The sequence below is a fragment of the Labrus mixtus genome, chromosome 2, assembly GCF_963584025.1.
Source record: "Labrus mixtus chromosome 2, fLabMix1.1, whole genome shotgun sequence".
In the NCBI taxonomy this organism is placed as follows: domain Eukaryota; kingdom Metazoa; phylum Chordata; class Actinopteri; order Labriformes; family Labridae; genus Labrus; species Labrus mixtus.
This window is the reverse complement of record NC_083613.1, coordinates 30787251-30806044: the sequence shown is the minus strand read 5'-3', so window position 1 is coordinate 30806044 and position 18794 is coordinate 30787251. Positions and strand designations below refer to the sequence as shown.

Genomic DNA, 18794 nt, shown 5'->3' with positions numbered 1-18794 from the left:
TACAGGTCTCATGTGGTCCTGTTTTCATGTGTTTGTTAAAAACATCTTGCAGCAGCATTTTGCACACTCTGCGTACATGAGAGGGAGGACTGACCGACTCAAAAAACAGTTTTACTTTGGCTAAAGTTTGTAGTTGGACGTGATTACAGATTTATTAGATTTATCAGGGACCGTTTTCAAAACACACATTTACTGTTGGACATTTACTGGACAGCATCATGGTAGAATCACTGCTAACACTGTGATAATAAAGGAGTCCACACTCAAGAGTTTTTCAGGTTATTTAATGAATCATAGAAAACAGTATCAGCAAAGCGAGAAACAGCTGAAACGCTTCATCAGCTGTTGAGGTTAGAGTAGAAAATATAGATCAGGGAGTAAGAGAGAGAGTACTGAGAGGCTGGGTAAGTATTCAATACTTATACATTCAAGCAAGATCCATTTAAATAAGGTTTAGCTTAGCATTTACAATTCTACTAAAAACATTCAGAAGGTTTAGCTGGCGTGGCCGGCTTTAACGGTCTTCTTCAGGTGATGATAGTTTGGCAGAATCTTCATCAGAAAGTCGAGCTGAAGAGTCTGGGGCTGGAAAGACGACAAACACAAACATGCTGATAAGCCGAGGAAAACACAAAGGAGGTGTTTGAAAATCCTTCACATCGACCTGACTACAACCACAGAAGAGTTCTCAGACATTAAACTATAGAGGACGACCTCGATGTTGATCTTTGATTAAAAACATTTCCAAGTACATTTTAACCAACATGTGCCTTTTTTCAGTCATATTTAACATGACGTGTAAAGGGAAATCACAGAGGCAATTGAAGCCACAGCGTCCAGATATTCTACAATTCACTTAGCAGACGCTTTTATCCAAAGCGACGTACATCAGAGAGTTAGTTCAACAGAAACAAGGATCTAGGAAAAAGGGAACAATGTCAGTAAGAGCAAACGATCAGCTTTAAGTCTGATTGGACACACAGGTGCTGACAGGAAGTGACCAGAGGCAAAGCACAACATTGAGGGCAGTTCTTGAGAGCTCCAATCAGTATAGAAACCGTCTTATAAGTCGTCGTTATCAAACAAAAACAGTCGTCATTACCATCATCATCATCAATAATATGGAGACCATCATCATTAAGTTAGTAGGTATTCATGAAAGAGCTGGCTCTTTAGCTTTTTCTTAAAGGTGCAGAGGGACTCTGCAGATCCAATGGATGATATGTATAAGATATGTTTGTAGATTTGTTAAACAAAAGAGTGAAAGTCCAAAATCTTTTGATAATCATGAGGATAACGATGACGGTCAACAGAAAATATTCAAACCCACTCACACTCTTTGTCTAGCCTCACAAATGCACAGGTTAAAAAAAAGGTAAAACTGTTACAGCATTAAAATGATTTGGAACAACAAATAAACATCGGTTCCTACCACATTATTTGCTGATGTCTGTCAACAGGGTTTATATTGTCTGATACAGATGTTGAACACAGTAATCCCAACATGTAGAGAAGTGCTTTGGTTTGCGTATCCATACCTGTGGTCTCTCTGTCTGAACCCGCCTCATACATCCAGAGCCGTAGATAACCGTGTTCTCAGGAATGACTTCACAGGTGTTGACCTGACAGAACGCTCCGATGATACAGCCGCTGGTGAGGATCACATTCCTGCCCACGTCAGCTACACGACATAAAAAGGGAGGACATTTGATACATCACTGACTTTAGTTTGTTCAAATCCTCCAACTGTCTCTGGAAGCTGAACATAAATGTAAACATCCCCACCTTTTGATTCGATCACGTTGTTGTCCCCGATCTTCAGGGCTTGTGATACTGTTTGTTTCGGCTCAGGCAAAAATCGATTAGAATTGGTTAGAATTACCTAAATGCTTACGACATAGAAAAGGTGATTTACTGAATAAGACCGGTCAGGTGAGTCAAAAAGGATACCACATCCAACTTCAAATACATTGTTCATGCCGATGGTCATCGTCTTCGGTTCCACCTCAGATTCTGGTGTGATGTTCTCGGGGTAACTGTAGAGGAAAAAACAGGGACGCTTTTAGAATAGAATAGAATAGATGTTTATTGCCATTTGCACAGGTACAGGACAGCACAGGTACATTTTAATTCTTGTGCGTTTCTCCCTGAGTCAGCTTCTACAAAAAAAAAGTTAAAATTAATATATAAAAAATAATCGCATTATAAGAAAAAGTACAAAAAAATGTTTTTTTAAATAAGTTGTAGTAACAGCTAAGTGATTTAAAATAAACTGCAGAAGTTAAACTCTGTATTAAAGCAAAGATATAATACAAAAAATAACAAAGGGGAACACTGTACAATGGAATAAAAATGTAAATATGTTTTCTTGTCTCTAACTTTCTACATCTCTTATTGCACACATATTTTTCACATTATATAATTGCACTGTTTTGTGTTTTTAAGGTTAATATTGCACACTTGTGTTGCACTGTGAGATGTGGGGTGAAGTACTTCCTTCCCATCTTAATGTCCTGTGCTACAAGTCTCACAGCAGCAGGGACAAAGCTGTTGTGGTGTATATTTTATATTATGAGGCAGGACACAGCACATATTCAAACATGGCCCTCTGCTGCTCTGCCCTACAAAGGCAAAAGACCTGAACTCTCCACAGTGTAGAACTCAGAAAAATGACTTTAAGGTCTTTTTGTTGTCCAGCCAAATGAGTTGCAGGCAGAATATTGGAAATGTGGCAATTCTTTGTCTTTTTAATCAGGTTATTAATGTTCATAAAAATATTGAGCTTAAACATGACCTTTGACCCTTTATTTGGAAGTTAAGGTACGCTGCCGTTGCATTGCCTGTACAATAATAAGAGGTCATGCCGAGGCAAAAGGCAGTAACTTCCATTTGTTAGCTCCCTTGGTTGCTGATCACTATATTAAGTCAGTATATGATAAATAATGATAACATATACATGAAATCTAGTAATCATGGCACAATTAAGTGCTTGATGACAGATATTAAAACAAAGGCATAACACCTTAACTCCACTGCAGTAAACTTCACTTTGATCCGCAGCAAAACAAAGGCAGAAGACCTTAACTCAGTTTGAGTATTCCTGAATGCTGCAGTTCAAAGACAAAGACCCTGATGAGTGAAGTTACTGGACTCTGCTTTGGTTTCTCCAGGGCTTTTGGAAGTTAAGGCAAATACAACCTACTATTTTCTCAAAAGAACAGCACAATTGACTCAAGATATTTGTCCACATGATAAAGCACATCTGTAATGTTCCAAAAATGATAAAAACTCATTTTTGCAAAAATTGAAGTTACTGCCTTTTGCCTTTGTAGGGCAGAATAAGTTGTAACATGTGAGGATCTTGTTATTCTTGCAGGTGGACAGGAAGCTGAAGTCACCTGTTAATAATCAGAGCTTGCTCCTCGATTAAATTCCCTTCTCCAATCACGATGGGTCCTGCCTCTGCAATGATCCGGGCTTTGGGGTGGACTACAGTTCTGGGACCTGAGGAAACACCACATTCAAAAGGGGGTTAAGTTTTCATTTAATCACACTGCAGAAGGAAAAACCTGTAAAATTAGTTGAAAAAAAAGTCAAATTCAAGCTTCAGATATTCAACTTTTTCCACATCAGCACTGCAGCAAAACATCTTACCTATGGTGACATCACCTCTTATTTCACTTTCCACACACACCACGGCCCCAGCGGCTATTTTGACACTGTAAATAAAAGTTATAAAACAACATTAGGAGGAAAAAAAGGGTGAAAATGTGAAAATGTTAGCTTCTTATGCTTGCTAGCTTATTAGCTCATCCGTCTTAAGTACAGTCGGTTTACTTTACTGTGTCTATTTCTAAATAACTTCTCTTGGAATTAACTTTTACCTTGAATGTTGGATGGTATCAATTGGCTAACAACAGTTTTACCTTTTTTGAGCATTTTGTTGTTTATCTGCCATTGTGGTGGATGACGGAGGGAGGCGCCGATGACTCACTCGGTGCTCGATTCGGAGTCCTTGCACTCATCATCACGTATGCGCATGCGTCACTCAATTTACAGTCTATGCAGTTGTCTCGTTGATTTAAAGGTGAACAGATCTTATAAGAGGGGTCACATTTATTGTCCCTCACTCAAAAACAATAACAGAATAGGGGGAGTATTGTTTTCCCCCAATAAACTTTATTTCAAAGTAGTAATGTGTTTACTATGTGTAAACATACACAATTAATATATATGAACTGAAATTATAAGTACAACAAGATACATAAATGATAAACAAAAAACACAGATATTTGTAAAATATATAATATAAAATAAATGCAAAGAAGAGGACATCATGACATTTAGAACTGTTGGAGCTATTTAATTGTTGTTAGAATTAGTTTTGGTATTTAGTTTACTAATATTTGGGTGGTGCTGTTTATTTAATTATTCTACATGTTTTCTTTATTTAGAATAAATTTTGGGTAATATTTTCTTTTGCTAGTTATTTGTTTAGTAAATTTGGTTTTGTATTAGTATTTTTGTTAGGTATTTGGATAACACTGTGGGCACCAGAGGCAGGTAAAGGACCAGCATGCACCTGGGTAGGCCTATTGTTTTTTTTTACCAGCACAAAAGAGGCAGCAGGAGCCACGATTTTCTTTGTTCTTTTGTTTGCTTTCTTTAAATAAACCACCAAAAAAATCCACAGATCTCTTGCATGGACATTGGATTTCTTTTGCCTGCGTACATCACATCCCCCATGGTGCATCAGTGGTCATTTCATTATGTTTGATATTAGTTTATTTAGATTTTTTTTTGTTTATTTTTGGACAAATAGCCACTACAAGAACATTGATTAAATTAAAACTTTAAATCAAGATAACAAATTCACAGTTTCCAATCATTATTCTTATTTGTTTGTGTTCTTCTGCTTTATCTCCTCATTTTTGATCTACAAACTATTTCGACACTTCCTGCGTCGAGCGAGGCCAGTGGCGGTTCTAGACCACTTTTACTGAGGGGGCCAAACTGGGGCCAGTTGTTTTTGTCAGAGGGGAACATTAAACCCGGGTGAAAAATAGACAAAGATGATCGCTTAAAAAAATATATATCATGCCAAATAATATCGCACATCATCAAATACCATGATTTATATTTGTTTCAGTAACAGTATTCAATATATTGTGAGTCCGGTTGTTGAGTCAAATACTGTGTTGTGTGTTATGAGGGGCGGCTCTTCCTTTTTTGGGGGGGGGGGGGGGCACAGTGGCACCACGTTGGCCCCTGCCTAGAACCGCCCATGAGCGAGGCCTCTAATTAAGACGTGCTTTTATTTGTCAAAACGTGCAGCAACCACCAGGTTAGTAAAAGGTGCTGTGATGAGCTTTTCATTTACGTTTTACGGTATTTATTTATTTATTAAACTGTCATTTACATATTCGACTGACCCTTGTGTGTGTGTGTGTGTGTGTGTGTGTGTGTGTGTGTGTGTGTGTGTGTGTGTGTGTGTCATTACCTAACGTGACCACACGAGGGTGCCAGCGCTCATCTCTGTCATATCGTGATGTACTTGTTATCTCTGACATACTTCATCTATTATTTGTTTGTTTACGTGTGTGTGGTCAGGGTGGACTGTGGAACCGAAATGCCCTCTTAAATAAACAAAGTTTTCTAAGTCTAACTCCGAAAAAAAAGGTAACTCAGGAAGAGCGATCAAAACCGTTGACGTCATCGTGTACTTTGACCCTCCTCGCTTCCCATACAGTGTCAAAACAGGGAAGCGTCGGAAGTGGAAACTGTTCATGGCAAAAGGGAAGCAGAAGAGGAGCTCAGCAGACGCGTCTTCAGTGGGGGGCGTGAAAACAACTCAAACAGAGATGAAACAACCAGATAGACGTGATTCTCTGTCCCTCGCTGCCTTTGTTGTGGTTGTGGCTCTCTGCGTGGCGCCGCTGACAGCTCACACATCTACCTGTAAGTACCGAGGACTGTTGAAACAGGGTTTAAAGGTAACCACAGGGACAGTGCTGTGTAGCCTGACTAGAGCTGCTGCTGCTGCTCCCAAGGCGTTTGAACCTCCCTCCTCCTGTACGGATTAATTTCGCATGTGACCACGGCTCTCTGCAGCCATCACTTCAGCTCTCTCACATGCTCTCCTTCTGCTTTTCGCTTCAAACTAGACCGAGCAGATTCTTTATAGCTAATATTAACACACACAAACACACACACACACACACACACACACACACACACACACACACACACACACACACAACACACACATATGGAGTAGTGATCTGGTCAGTAACCATAGCAGGGATCTACAGGTTTGAGGTAAGTTTCTGCAGCCGCGTAAATGTGTGATTTCCTATTGGTTTGTACAAGATACGTTTCATTGTATCATTGTGTATCCATTGGGAAAAGTGGGATAATCGGGCATATTTTAGAGTGCAAAAAGCATGGCAAACGTATGAGTTTATGTGAATAATGTTCATAATTGTGCATACATATTGTGCGTTGCTTGGTCTTCTCTTTAATCTGCGTTTTTTTCTTATATTGCTATATATTTTTTAAAAGTCTTTGTGTCTTGTCTATTGCTTTTAGGCTGCTTGTTACCATTGTATTTTCGTTATATAGCAAACAATGACATTGAAGTGTCTTATGTCTTATATCAGTGTTTTTCTACAGCTGGGTGTGGTCAGCAGCTCCACAGGGTGTGACATAGGGCTGGGAAATACATCGAGTTTTTAAGATCTATCGATATATTTTCAATCGAGATATAGGGTAAGACAATATCGTTAATATCGATATAGTTTATGTTGCATTAAAATAACGTTATAGTTTAGTTTAGTTTATTTGCACATTTTTTTTGAAAGAAGAATCAAACAGAAAATAAAAAACCTCACCTTAAGAGATTAAACAAAGTTAAAATAAAATACAGTAAAAAATAACAAAGTAAGAATATTTACTATCACAAATCACATTTACCCAATTGAAAATGACATACAAACATTGAAAACATAAAAAATAGAGCAAAGCAGGACATACAGTATGTAGACAATATAACAAAATCAGGACAATTCACTGTTCACCACAAATCTTTCTGACATCAACGCGTTTCTGAGTCTCAATTTGTATCTAGAAAAAGACAAAAAATCATCAAGTAAATAAATATGCGTGTTCCATAATTTGACTCCACGGTATCTTATTGAGTCCTCCAGATGTACGACACATTGGGAGGTAGAGGTTATTGGTTTGTCTAGTTGAGTAATAGTTCATTTGAGAATTAAAAATGAAAAATGCTTTAAAGCTTTCTGGCAAGTTTGCGCTCATGTATTTAACTTTAAAAATAAAGCTACTTCTTTGAAGAATGTTGATATCAAAGATTGTCAATATGTTACACTTCAGAAAAAGAGGGGAGGTTGCATCACAGGACTTGGAAAAAGTTGCCATTCTGACAAAACGTTTCTGGAGTAATAGAATTTTATGAAGATATGTTTGGAAAGTGCTGGCCCATACAATAATGCAATAAGTAAGATACGGATATATTAGGCTGTAATATAATGTTGAGATACAAGAAGAGTGTAAAAAAAAAAAAAACACAGATGTTTTTAATATAGAGGTGCCAGTTCACCTTTTTCTCATCTTACTGATGATGACTGACTGTCTGTCTCTCTTAACCCTGCTCCTCCTCTCTCTCTATTTTAGGAACATTTTTATTTTATAATATTACTATTTAAGTTCACAAACAGGTAGTTTATTTTCCATGTGTTTTCACTGTTAATAAAATACATATAGGTATAAATCGAGTATCGCCATTCAGCTAATCAATATCAAGATCTGAGTTTTGGTCCATATCTCCCAGCCCTAGTGTGAATGTGCATTATATATATATATATATATATATACTATATCTGTGTTCTGCTGTCTCATCCTGCAGCTGGCTTCCTTCATCGGAAGCACATAGTCCTGAAGATGGATGAGGCACTTCTGAAAGTCAACAATGAGGTGGACACTGAGGTGGTGGTGTCCTGGGTGTCAGACCGCTGCTACCAGGTACACTCTTAAAACAGACACGGGGAATTCTTCTGTGGTTGATCTAATGGATGTATGACCTGACCTGTATGCTGTATAATGAGGAGGATGATTGGGATTATTTGTTTCCCTTTTCGTCCCAGTGTCTGTACCAGCAGCTCGGGGTGGTTCCTGCAGGGTCCAGTCCTGGTCAGCCCAGTTCAGCAGACTTCATTGTGAGCACGCAGCATCAAATGACACTGCAGCTCAACAGCACTTCTGTCAAAATGGAGCTCTGCAAGTAAGTTTTATTTTTCCATTTGACACATCCTCCTCCACACGCCCTGTGTCTGTAAATCATACTGGTACATAGCATTTGAAGATTATCTGTTCACGTGACTTAAGTTTTAAAACATGGGATACAAATCATCATCACAAGAATTAGTTTCTGTTCTTTAAAATACATTTTTCCTTGGATTAAAAATTGTAATTTCAAAATTAATATTGATAGTGTTTCTTGACAGTAGGTCCTAGAGGACATGATAATAAAGCTTTGCTCATTAGGAATAGGTTATTTTTTAAAAGTCTTAAAAGTAGGGATGTTCCTAGCCACTAATTTAATCATCGCTTAAACAGTGATTTATATTCAGACGTAAAAGTAAAAAATAATTCAGATAACAGTCAACATTGTGCACAATTTATCTAAGTTGAGGGGAAGGCATATCTCGTGCAGTTATTCTAAAGGGTGAACTCTGTCAGAATCGGTTTTTATTGCCAAGTACATTTACACATACAAGGAATTTGACTTGGTGTATTGGTGCAAAAACAGTCAACAAAGGAAATAAAGCAACAATAGCAAGAACTTAAACAATTAAATATGAAAGCAATTACAATATATAGTATACAATTTAAAAATGTAAAATTGAATTGTAATCTTTTGTTATTTAAAAAGAAGTAGAATGATAATCTAGACTGACATGTTGAGGTTTTACCCCACGTGGAGCTCAGTGACAGCGGGGATCAGCTCCAGCCTCCTGTGACCATGAACAGGATCAGCTGTATAGATAAAAGATGGGTGGATGGTTAATCAACATGTACAACATTCATACAATGACTCTAAATTATCGTGTTGCTGGGTTTCACACCGATCCGTTTTGCCCCGCAGGGTCCCCTTCCACTTCGGCGAGCACGGAAACTACTCGCTGTGGGTGAAAAATCTGAACGACTCCTCGGTGGTCGACTGCTCGGTGGTGACGGATGAAGAAGCCATCAACAGCTACATCCGTGAGTCTCTCTTTCACACAGCATGCAGTCATGAGCTTGACGGCCTACGCTGCATTAGAATAACGCCTCCCTCTCCCCACACAGCCGTCCTGATAGCTTTCGTCATCTTTGCTGGACTCGCCTTGATGTCTACCGTCGGAAGAACGATATATGGGTAACGTGCTTATACTGTTTTGTTCCTTTTATATATTTCATGTACAGATATTAATGATCAAATCTTTGTGTATGAGTCATGGAGTCAGTGGTTGTCTAATTTGGAGCGTGTGGATTAGGATCGTCAAGATACCAGAGTTTAAAATTTAAATATGATACTTGTAGAAATCAAGCAATATTAGTATCGTCTTTGTTACCATGGCAACACAGAAAGAAGCGGCTACCTTAAAAAGTTAAATGAACACTCTAAATTATACAAATACTAGAGGGAGCGCCGATAGCCTAGCGGTTACATCGAGCGCCCCGTGTACAGAGGCCATAGTCCCTCTCGCAGCGGCTATGGGTTCGAATCCGACCTCTGCCCTTTACTGCATGTCATCCCCCGACGCTCTCCTCTCCAGTAAAGGCAAAGAGGCCCCAACACTGGAACTCTTCAATACTATTGATCCTTTAAATAACAGAGATTGCATTGTTAAAAAATGAGTGGTATCTTTGTTTCAGAGTTGACGGCCTCAGTGTGGATTGTAGAATCACCTCCCTTCTTCTTTCACAGGCTTGAAGTCGTCAGGGGGATCCTCTTCAGAATCGGCGGCTCCATGGAAACCGAGCGGCTCATAAACTCTGTGAGGGCAAATAATAAAAATAAAAGTTGTTATCTTGCCTCAGTTGTTCTTAGGTTTTGTATTTAACCCTCAAATAATGAAAAAGGATTTGGAGGAAAAATGTACGAGCTTGTTGAATTGAATCTTGTATAACCTCTAAATGTTTATATGGAATAGAAAAGGGAAATATGTGAGAGGCTGCAGATCCTCGAGGGGATTGTAGTCATGATATTTTGTGAGTCTGTTTTTTTTTTCTCTAACTCAACAGAGTTTGTCTATCTTTATCATCATTCAGGAGTTGGGCTCCCCTGGCAGGATAGTACCGCCGGTGACTGACAACATCCTCCCTCCACTGCCCAGCCCCAGCAAGAGGCTGCGATCTCTGGACACATTCAGAGGGTATGCCCCAATTCTCATCCTCTCCCTTCTTATAACTCAACCTGAGAACGTTATTTGGCTTATCACAACTCGGTCATGATTTTTTTCCCCAGTATGGTCTCCTCCCGCGATGTGTTTCACTTTAGTTTTTATTAATACAGAACAGTCTTTCAGGATTTAACCCTCAAAAAAAAAAAAAACAGAGGAAAGTGTGATGTTAAATTTGACTTTCATGCTGGTCACAAGCTTGTGCTGCAGATTAAGTGATTGAAGTGGAGCCGCAGCCGTTTGAATGTGTATCTCACACACAATAAAAAAGTGAGGGGGGGGGGGTCTGATCGGTCTTCATGCTGCATCATGTGAGTGTCATTGTGGTGGGATATTTTGGCAGCGAACACCGCTCTGCGACTGATTAAAGACCCCCTTATAATAACATGAACATGGATCTGCCCTGTTGAGTTCCAGCGTCTGTTAAAAGGCCGTTTCTCCCTCAAGTGAATCATCTGCTTTTATTTCTGTTACATTCTAACTTTGAAGCTTTGTTTCATTCATGTAGTATAGTTGGTGTATTCTCTGCATGTCTTTCAGTGACCATGACTTTTCTCATTTTCCTGTCAGTATCTCCTTAGTCATCATGGTGTTCGTGAACTACGGAGGGGGGCGATACTGGTTTTTTAGACATGAAAGCTGGAATGGTGAGAAGCACTTACTTTGAGTTACAGAGTTTTAAAATTCATACAACAAATAAATCATCACATGTATATTTAATACTGATGTTGCTGTCTGACTCAGATGACTTTAAACCCGTGATTCCTGTTTTTTTTGTCCTTGCAGGGCTCACTGTTGCAGATCTTGTATTTCCTTGGTGAGTTCAATTTGAAACGTCTCCGACTGAAGATTTGTTGACCCAATGCTGGATTCATTCTCCTCTCACGGCTGTAAATTTGCATGCTTCAATGCATGCGATTAATCCGAAGAGCTTAACGAGTAACTTATTTTTAATTGCCAGTTAATCATAATATACAAATGTACACAGAGCCTCATTCCCCTTAAGTATCCGTAAAAAACCTTAAAAGTCTAATATTCTCCTCCTTTTTAAACAAGTCTCAGAACTCCCCAAAACATGACTGTGAAGTTTCTTGTTGTAAATCCACTCTGATCCTGTATTTGATCATGCCTATAAAACCCTCTTTCTCCACCAGGTTTGTATTCATTATGGGGACATCCATCGCCCTGTCAATCAACTCCCAGCTCCGCTCAGGCTCCACCCGCTGCTCAATGCTGAGGAAAGTAATATGGAGGAGCCTCCAGCTCTTCATCATCGGCGTCATCATCATCAACCCAAACTACTGCCAAGGACCATGTGAGTACAAACACTCTTCTATGACGTTGACAGTATTATCGTTGAGAAACGCCTCGTGTTCTTAGAAACTGTACCAAAACCCTGGAGTCATGTTGTCCTTTTCTCCTGCCTGTTTCTACCTGCATGCTTGCTCAATCTCCATCCTCATCCGCTCCAAAGTATCGTGGAACAACCTGCGGATCCCAGGTGTGTTACAGCGTCTGGCCTGCTCATATCTAGTAGTAGCATGCTTGGATTTGTTGGTGGCAAGAGGTCATCTCGACATCCTTACTACGGTCAGCCAACCGCTCCATTTTACTTTTATCCTTTAACTTCATATTTGCTTTCCAAGTGTTTCAAGATTTGCCTTCAAGAGAATTGCCTTGTATGTCGTGGATACAAAAAATACATAAATGGATAGGAAGTTAACATTAAAACATGTCTTTAATTGTGTATTTTCCTTATTGTTTTTAGTGCTAAATGTGTTGTGTTGGTGAATATAAGTGTTTGTCTGATGAGTGTCTGTGTTTTTCAGGATGCATGTTGGTCCCCTGGACTTGATATCCTTCTGTACTGGCCAGCCTGGCTGTGTGTGCTTCTCTTAGAAACCGTCTGGTTATGCCTCACTTTTCTCCTCCCAGTACCAGATTGCCCAACGTGAGTCCAAAGCTGTTTTTACACATGCACTACTGAAAATTTCTTGGAAATATCAGGACAGCCTGCCTCTGAAATCTTCCTGCTCCTCTCTCACAGCGGGAAGTTTGACCCTGTGGAAAAAGCAGGACAGATCTCAAGTTGCAGGACATGTCGTGAAAGAGATGCTGCAGAAATACAAATTACCAGTATCGGCGTACGAGTGAAAAAGAACATATTGTCGAGCAGAAAAGATTAGGAAGCTGCTTCATTACATGCACAAATATCGCATCCATCATGCACCGGTCACATGACAGAAATGTCATCGTTGCTGCCATGCCCTCGTTGTAAATTTCCTCCCTTTCACCTACTGTGTTCACACAACAGCTCACCTTGACTTCTCGTAAAAAGTTTATTAGAGGGTTGTCAGGTAAAAGTCTGGTTAAAGTCTGGTTGACCAATTTCCTCCTCTTCTCTGGTTAACAGAGGCTATCTGGGTCCAGGTGGGATTGGGGACATGGGCCTGTATGCTAACTGCACCGGTGGAGCAGCTGGTTATATTGACAGGTGGCTGTTGGGAGATTCCCACATCTACCAGAATCCCTCATCACGGGTAAGTGAACAGCAGAACAACCCAAACATACAGGCAACAGTGGCCATATTTTGTTCTTTTATTATATGGGATGTTAAGAATTAACTTACATCTCAGGTATCCCGGCATGAACCTCCACCATGCTAACAGCTTTACAATAGTTCTTCTCCTCATTCCTGTTAAAGAGGAAGTTCTGTGTTGCTATTAATAACCACAAATCAGCTATTGCTCCCGTCAAATTTGGTGTCCCTCAGGGCTCATTTTTGGGACCCATTCTGTTTTCTCATTCTTGTCTTGTGAAATATAATCAAGAGACATGTTGTTAACTATCATTTCTATGCTGATGACACTCAGTTACACCTGCCCGTTAGAGAAACTGATCCTGTCATGCTTAGTCTTTTTTCTGACTTGTTAAACATCACTTGATATAAAAAAACATTGAAGTCACAAGATTTTCTGCATCTTAAGCCAAAGACTTTAGACTTTATTGTCCACATGGGGAAATTATTTTTCAAAGCACAGACAAAACCCACCAAAGAACAGTACATACTCAAAACACAGTGTGTAAAACAGTGTCAAACAACGATCAGAAGTTCCCACTCTGGCCTGTTCAGTGAGGCCCCTTTTTTCGGGATCGGGGTCTTCCTAAGGCGAGCTCTTCTGCACCTCAGTACCCTGTACCTTCGTCCTGAGGGAAGTAGGGTGAGGTGGATGTTTAGTGGATGTGTGATGTCCTCTTCTGTTGAGGTTGCAATGCTTTAAATGGCCCTGTTGTTGAGTTCTGTTAGGTTGGGTGTGGGGAGAACATACTGTATATTCTGGCAGCTTTTGTTTGTAATGCGTGTGAGTTTGGCCCTGATTTTAACCGACTACATGTTGAAGAAGCAGGTGGAACAATACAGCAGGATGAGCTGGATCTTGATCTGATATAGCAGCAGGAGAAGACAGTTTAAACTGTGTGATTGTCATAACTTTGCCCCAGCACAAAGCAGAACTAATACTGCCATCTGCTGGGCCCTTTGTGAAACACAAGAATCTGGGAGTCTCATCTCAGAAACTTGACCAAATACGATCATTTTGATCCCTAAAAGTCACAGAGACCATTTAACATGCCTTAATCTGAAATCCAAAATATCAACAAGCTCCAGATTGTTCAGAACTCTGACTTTTAACCAGAAGAAAGAAAAGTGACCACATAAAGCCCGTTTTAGCCTCCTTGCTCTGGTTCCCGGTATGTTCTACAACCGATTTTAATATCTAACCTCTGACCTTTACGGCTATTCACGGCCTTTCTCCTTGCTACGTATCTGACATATTGATCATGTATGAGCCAGTACGCAGCCTGAGATCCTCGGGCAGAGGACTTTTACGTGTTTCAGCAGCAGTGAGCTCTGGGACAAGCTGCCCGAGGAGATCAGGTCAGCAGACTCTGTGACTACTCTCAAATCTCTTACTCAAACATACTTGAATTAGAGAGCTTTTTCCTGATCTCACTTGGGTTTATTGTCCAACCTATTGTTGCTGACTCTGGGATTTTATCTTTTTTTTTGACGTTATCTGTTTGGTTTGCATTGCTTTGTATGATTTTTCAAATTCTTGTAAAGCACTTCTAAACTCAGGTTACGAAGTGCTCTATAAATAAATATTATCGTCTTAGGTAATGCAAGAGTAAACGTTGTCAGAACTCAAGTATGTTTACGAAGATGTGTGTGTGTTTTCTGAAGGTGATTTATGGAACTCATATGCCATATGATCCAGAAGGGATTCTTGGAAGCATCAACTCCGTCCTCATGGCTTTTCTTGGATTACAGGTTCGCACTGTGTATTTGTCTGCTTGTGCTTTCCTGCTTTCATTCATATTTTCTGATGCTTAGCTTGATAACGATATGAAGCTCAATGAAACAACCAAAAGGAGTATCTTTTAATTTTCGTATTTTTTTAAAATCCTATCCAGGCAGGGAAAATAATCTTACACTACAGAGACGTTCACACAAGTATCATATCAAGGTTCCTCATATGGGGTCTCTTACTGGTAAGTTCATTCACTTCACATTAAATGCTTCTACAATCTGTGCACCCAAGTGTATACCCGTCTGTTGTTACTTCTATATCTATGTTATAGCGCTTTAGTCAAGACCACACTAATCGAGACCAGATTGCTCTGAGAACGAGACAAGAACGAGACATTTAGGGATCGTGACTGAGTCAAAACCAAGACCAAGGCAGGGCGAGACCAAGACGAGACCAAGACCATTAATATGACTGAAAAATCATTAACCTGTGTGCAGTCGGCGTGTCACTCTCTTAGCCCGTAACCGGGGGGAAAAAATCAAACTACAAATGAGTTAAAAAAAAGTTATTCTTTCTTTTAGAAAGAGACGTTTTCCTTCTAATCAGTGATGCTGTATAGTAGTCTTTCAGTGGCAGTCTGACACTGAGACAAGACCGCTTTCGATTCCGAGACGAGACGGAGACCTTCAAAAAGTGGCCTTGAGACCGGTCTTGTTTCGAGTACTACGGCACTACTATGCTATATAAGTCGTTGTTGATGAATGGGATCTCTGTCTCAATGTTTGACTTCATGGCACTTTAGCTTCCTGACGATGTAGTAATAAAAGTCTCTTGTAACCCACAGGGAGTCATATCAGCAGCTCTCACCAAGTGCTCCACAGACCAGGGCTTCATTCCTGTCAACAAGAACCTATGGTGATGTTCATTTTCATGCTTTTACCAGAGTTCAAATGTTTGCACAACATTTTAGTTTATTCGGCACTACAAGTCAGTACAATTAAAGACCTTTAAAACGCAGTAGTAGAGACGTTGTGTCTTGTCCAATAAATAAAAATCCAGACAAATTAAGTAATCTTTTTTTTTTACTGTTGTTTTCAACTTTATTGCATGCACTTGTTTATTCCCCTTTCAGGTCCCTCTCCTATGTCACCACACTGGCCTGTTTTGCATTCGTGCTGCTGGTAGTTGTGTACTACACCGTGGATGTGAAGAAGTGGTGGTCAGGGGCACCTTTCTACTACCCTGGTGAGTATTGTACTGAATTATCAGCTATAATACCATTTGAAGTTGAAGCTCAGTCTACACTGGTATCATAAAAGGAGCTTTGGATAAGCCTGCCTCTGAATTGTTTTTAAACTTAGAGGTCACATATTATTCTCCGTTTCAACAGGTTTAAATAAGTCTCAGAGATCCCCAAAACATGTCTGTAAAGTTTCCTGTTCTAAATCCACTCTGATCCTGTATTTGATCATGCCTATAAACCCCTCTATTTCAGACCTGCTCAGAACAGGCTGTTTCTGTGTCTGTACCTTTAAATGCAAATGAGCTGTGTCTGACCACGCCCCCTCTCTGGAAGGGCTCAGTTGGCTCAGTTGACTCTGGCTTTTTTTGCTCCATGCGTAATTGTTTACGTTTACAAGGCAGACTCAGAGGGCAGAACAAACACCTAGCTCTGGGAGTGTCACTCACCTGAGGGAGGGGCTACTGCCCTTTGTGATGTCATGAAGGGAAAATCTCCAAACGGCCTGTTTGAGCACACATTTTCTGAAAAGTGGAGCAGGCGACAGACGGAGAGGATGGACTTTTCTCATAATTGGGGGGTTTGTAGACAGACACATTAGTGTTTGAGAACCATGGTGAAGTGAATTTTGAACAATATGTGACCTTTAAAACAAATGTAGACTACTAGCACACTATTTTGTCCTAGCATAGTCTGTTGGGGTACATAGAAATGTGTTCATTAGATTATTGGATAATTATAAGGGGGGGAAATCTCTGCAATCATCTGGACCTTTTCTTCCAGGTATGAACTCCATCCTTGTGTACGTGGGCCATGAAGTGTTTGAGGAGTACTTCCCCTTCCGTTGGCGCATGGTCAACAGCCAATCCCACGCCGAGCATCTCACTCAGAACCTCTTGGCTACCTCCTGTTGGGTCCTCATCTCCTACCTGCTCTACAGAAAGAGGATTTTCTGGAAAATTTAAACGATGAGACACTCAAACGATATCACCAGCGGACATTGTTTACATCAGAGATGCTGGAGTTGACTTCTTCTTGGAACACAGGATTGTCTCATTTTCTAAAAACTTTGGCTGTTCTTTGTTGTTCTTTGTGAACAAATATGGGGTTTGTCTTTCATGCAAGAACCTTTTTATTGTTTCTTTTTTTTAATTTGTAGTCACTACTTCATAGGATCATGAATGTGTAAAGACTTTCCAAAGACTTACAGATAAATAGCAGAGTACCCCAAATATCCTAACTGACTTAGGAATAAAATGGAAGAATGGTTTTAGACTAGAGCCAGCCGATAATGTTGGCCAATATTAGCTAATCCAGTGACTATCGTATTGGCTAATTTTATCGCAGATATGGGCCAATATTGCTAAATTTATTCACCTGTCAAATCACATTTTATTTGAGTTTCATTGTATTACACTAGCAGTTCTCTCTTTCACCAGCAGAGGGCGCACAGGGGTACATGCAAAGTTGCTTTCCAGATGAGTCTTCATTATATATCTTTTCCACAAGTGTTTGATAACTGCATTTGAGGGATTAATGCAATACATATGTATATCTATCTCTACGGATCAAACATAGATCTAAGAAAGATATCGGTCAAAATCAATATCAGTATTGGCCCCAAAGACCTCATATCGGTCGTGCACTATTTTAGACTTTAAGAACTACGAAGGCTGACAATAAGGACAGACAGTAAGTGTCAATGTTCTGGTTTTTATTCCTCATTTTGCACCACAGACTTCAGCAGAAGGCTGGTATGGTTTAAAAGTTCCTTTTTTTTTTTACTTTCCTATGGTAGGATCCCTGCTTCCATCAAAAGTACGGTGGCATTACTCTGAAAACTGAAGTGGGTATTGATGAGATTGACTCCTCTAGAGCAGAAGAAGACTGTAAAGAATTTGCACCTATTAGAAAGTCCACTACAGAAACAGGAAACAGAACGTTAAACATCTGCATTAAGGTGTTCCTTTGTCTAAGTGGGCATAATCATTTCACCAGCTATTGTCAAGTGGTGTGGCAGGACATTATACTGCTTGTTACCCGTTTAACAGGCTGAGGGGAAGTGAAGATAGTTACGTCAGCTGACTTTTGAAACCCAACAAAGGACGCTTGTTCTGCAGTTTGACTACATAGGAGGCACGCATGTGTTTATCGTTTTGATCAGGGGTTTGTTTTTTTAAACACAATGCACAGATATAGCCTTCTTTGATGTCTTACAAATGCCCTTTTTGTATATTAGCATTGGCACAAAGAGTTTGCCAAAAATGTCAAGAAAGTACTTCTGCTGTGTATTAATTATGTACTGTAGGTTCATTGATTTGAAACCCTATATATGATGATGTCGGGTCTGTGCCCAAAACTGCTGCCATTACTTTTAAAAAAAAGATTTATATGCAAAACACATCAAGTTCACCATCTGTAAACTATTAAAAAAAATCTAAAGGAATACTTTTCATCTAGAACTGTCTTAATAGATTAAGTTCATTTACAAACTTTTATACTTTTTTTTTTTTAATGTTCAACATTTAAAAATGAATTTATGTAATAAAAATAACCTTTAAAAAAAATCTGTTTTATTGTATTATTATAATACTATGTTGTCAACCAGTGTATAAAGCCCACACAAGAAAAGCAAATACTGTGTGAATACTACATTTCAAAATGAAACTGTTTGAATAACCCCCATGTGCCCGCATACAGCTTTTCAATGTAGCGAGGTAAATATGGCTTTATTGCTCAATAAGGCGTGGGAATCGAGTTACAGTCAGGGTGCTTGGTGAA

General features: G+C 39.6%; 2 protein-coding genes across 2 annotated transcripts; one reads left to right on the top strand and one right to left on the bottom strand.

The window, feature by feature from the left end:
- Positions 1-269: 269 nt before the first annotated feature.
- On the bottom strand, positions 270-4051 carry LOC132992111 (dynactin subunit 6-like). Its single transcript, XM_061061248.1, has 7 exons — positions 3927-4051; positions 3655-3719; positions 3399-3504; positions 1951-2036; positions 1786-1833; positions 1539-1681; positions 270-585 (listed from the first exon to the last, which is right to left on the bottom strand). The coding sequence occupies exons 1-7, from the start codon at positions 3956-3958 to the stop codon at positions 496-498; spliced, it is 570 nt and encodes a 189-aa protein (XP_060917231.1). The 5' UTR covers positions 3959-4051; the 3' UTR covers positions 270-495.
- A 1735-nt stretch (positions 4052-5786) lies between these two features.
- On the top strand, positions 5787-18580 carry hgsnat (heparan-alpha-glucosaminide N-acetyltransferase). The gene is made up of 18 exons (XM_061061235.1): positions 5787-5958; positions 7925-8040; positions 8163-8299; positions 9164-9282; positions 9367-9436; positions 9989-10058; positions 10333-10436; positions 11034-11110; positions 11250-11280; positions 11618-11778; positions 11938-12053; positions 12293-12414; positions 12877-13003; positions 14707-14793; positions 14937-15014; positions 15618-15688; positions 15906-16018; positions 16797-18580. The coding sequence occupies exons 1-18, from the start codon at positions 5787-5789 to the stop codon at positions 16976-16978; spliced, it is 1953 nt and encodes a 650-aa protein (XP_060917218.1). The 3' UTR covers positions 16979-18580.
- Positions 18581-18794: the final 214 nt, after the last annotated feature.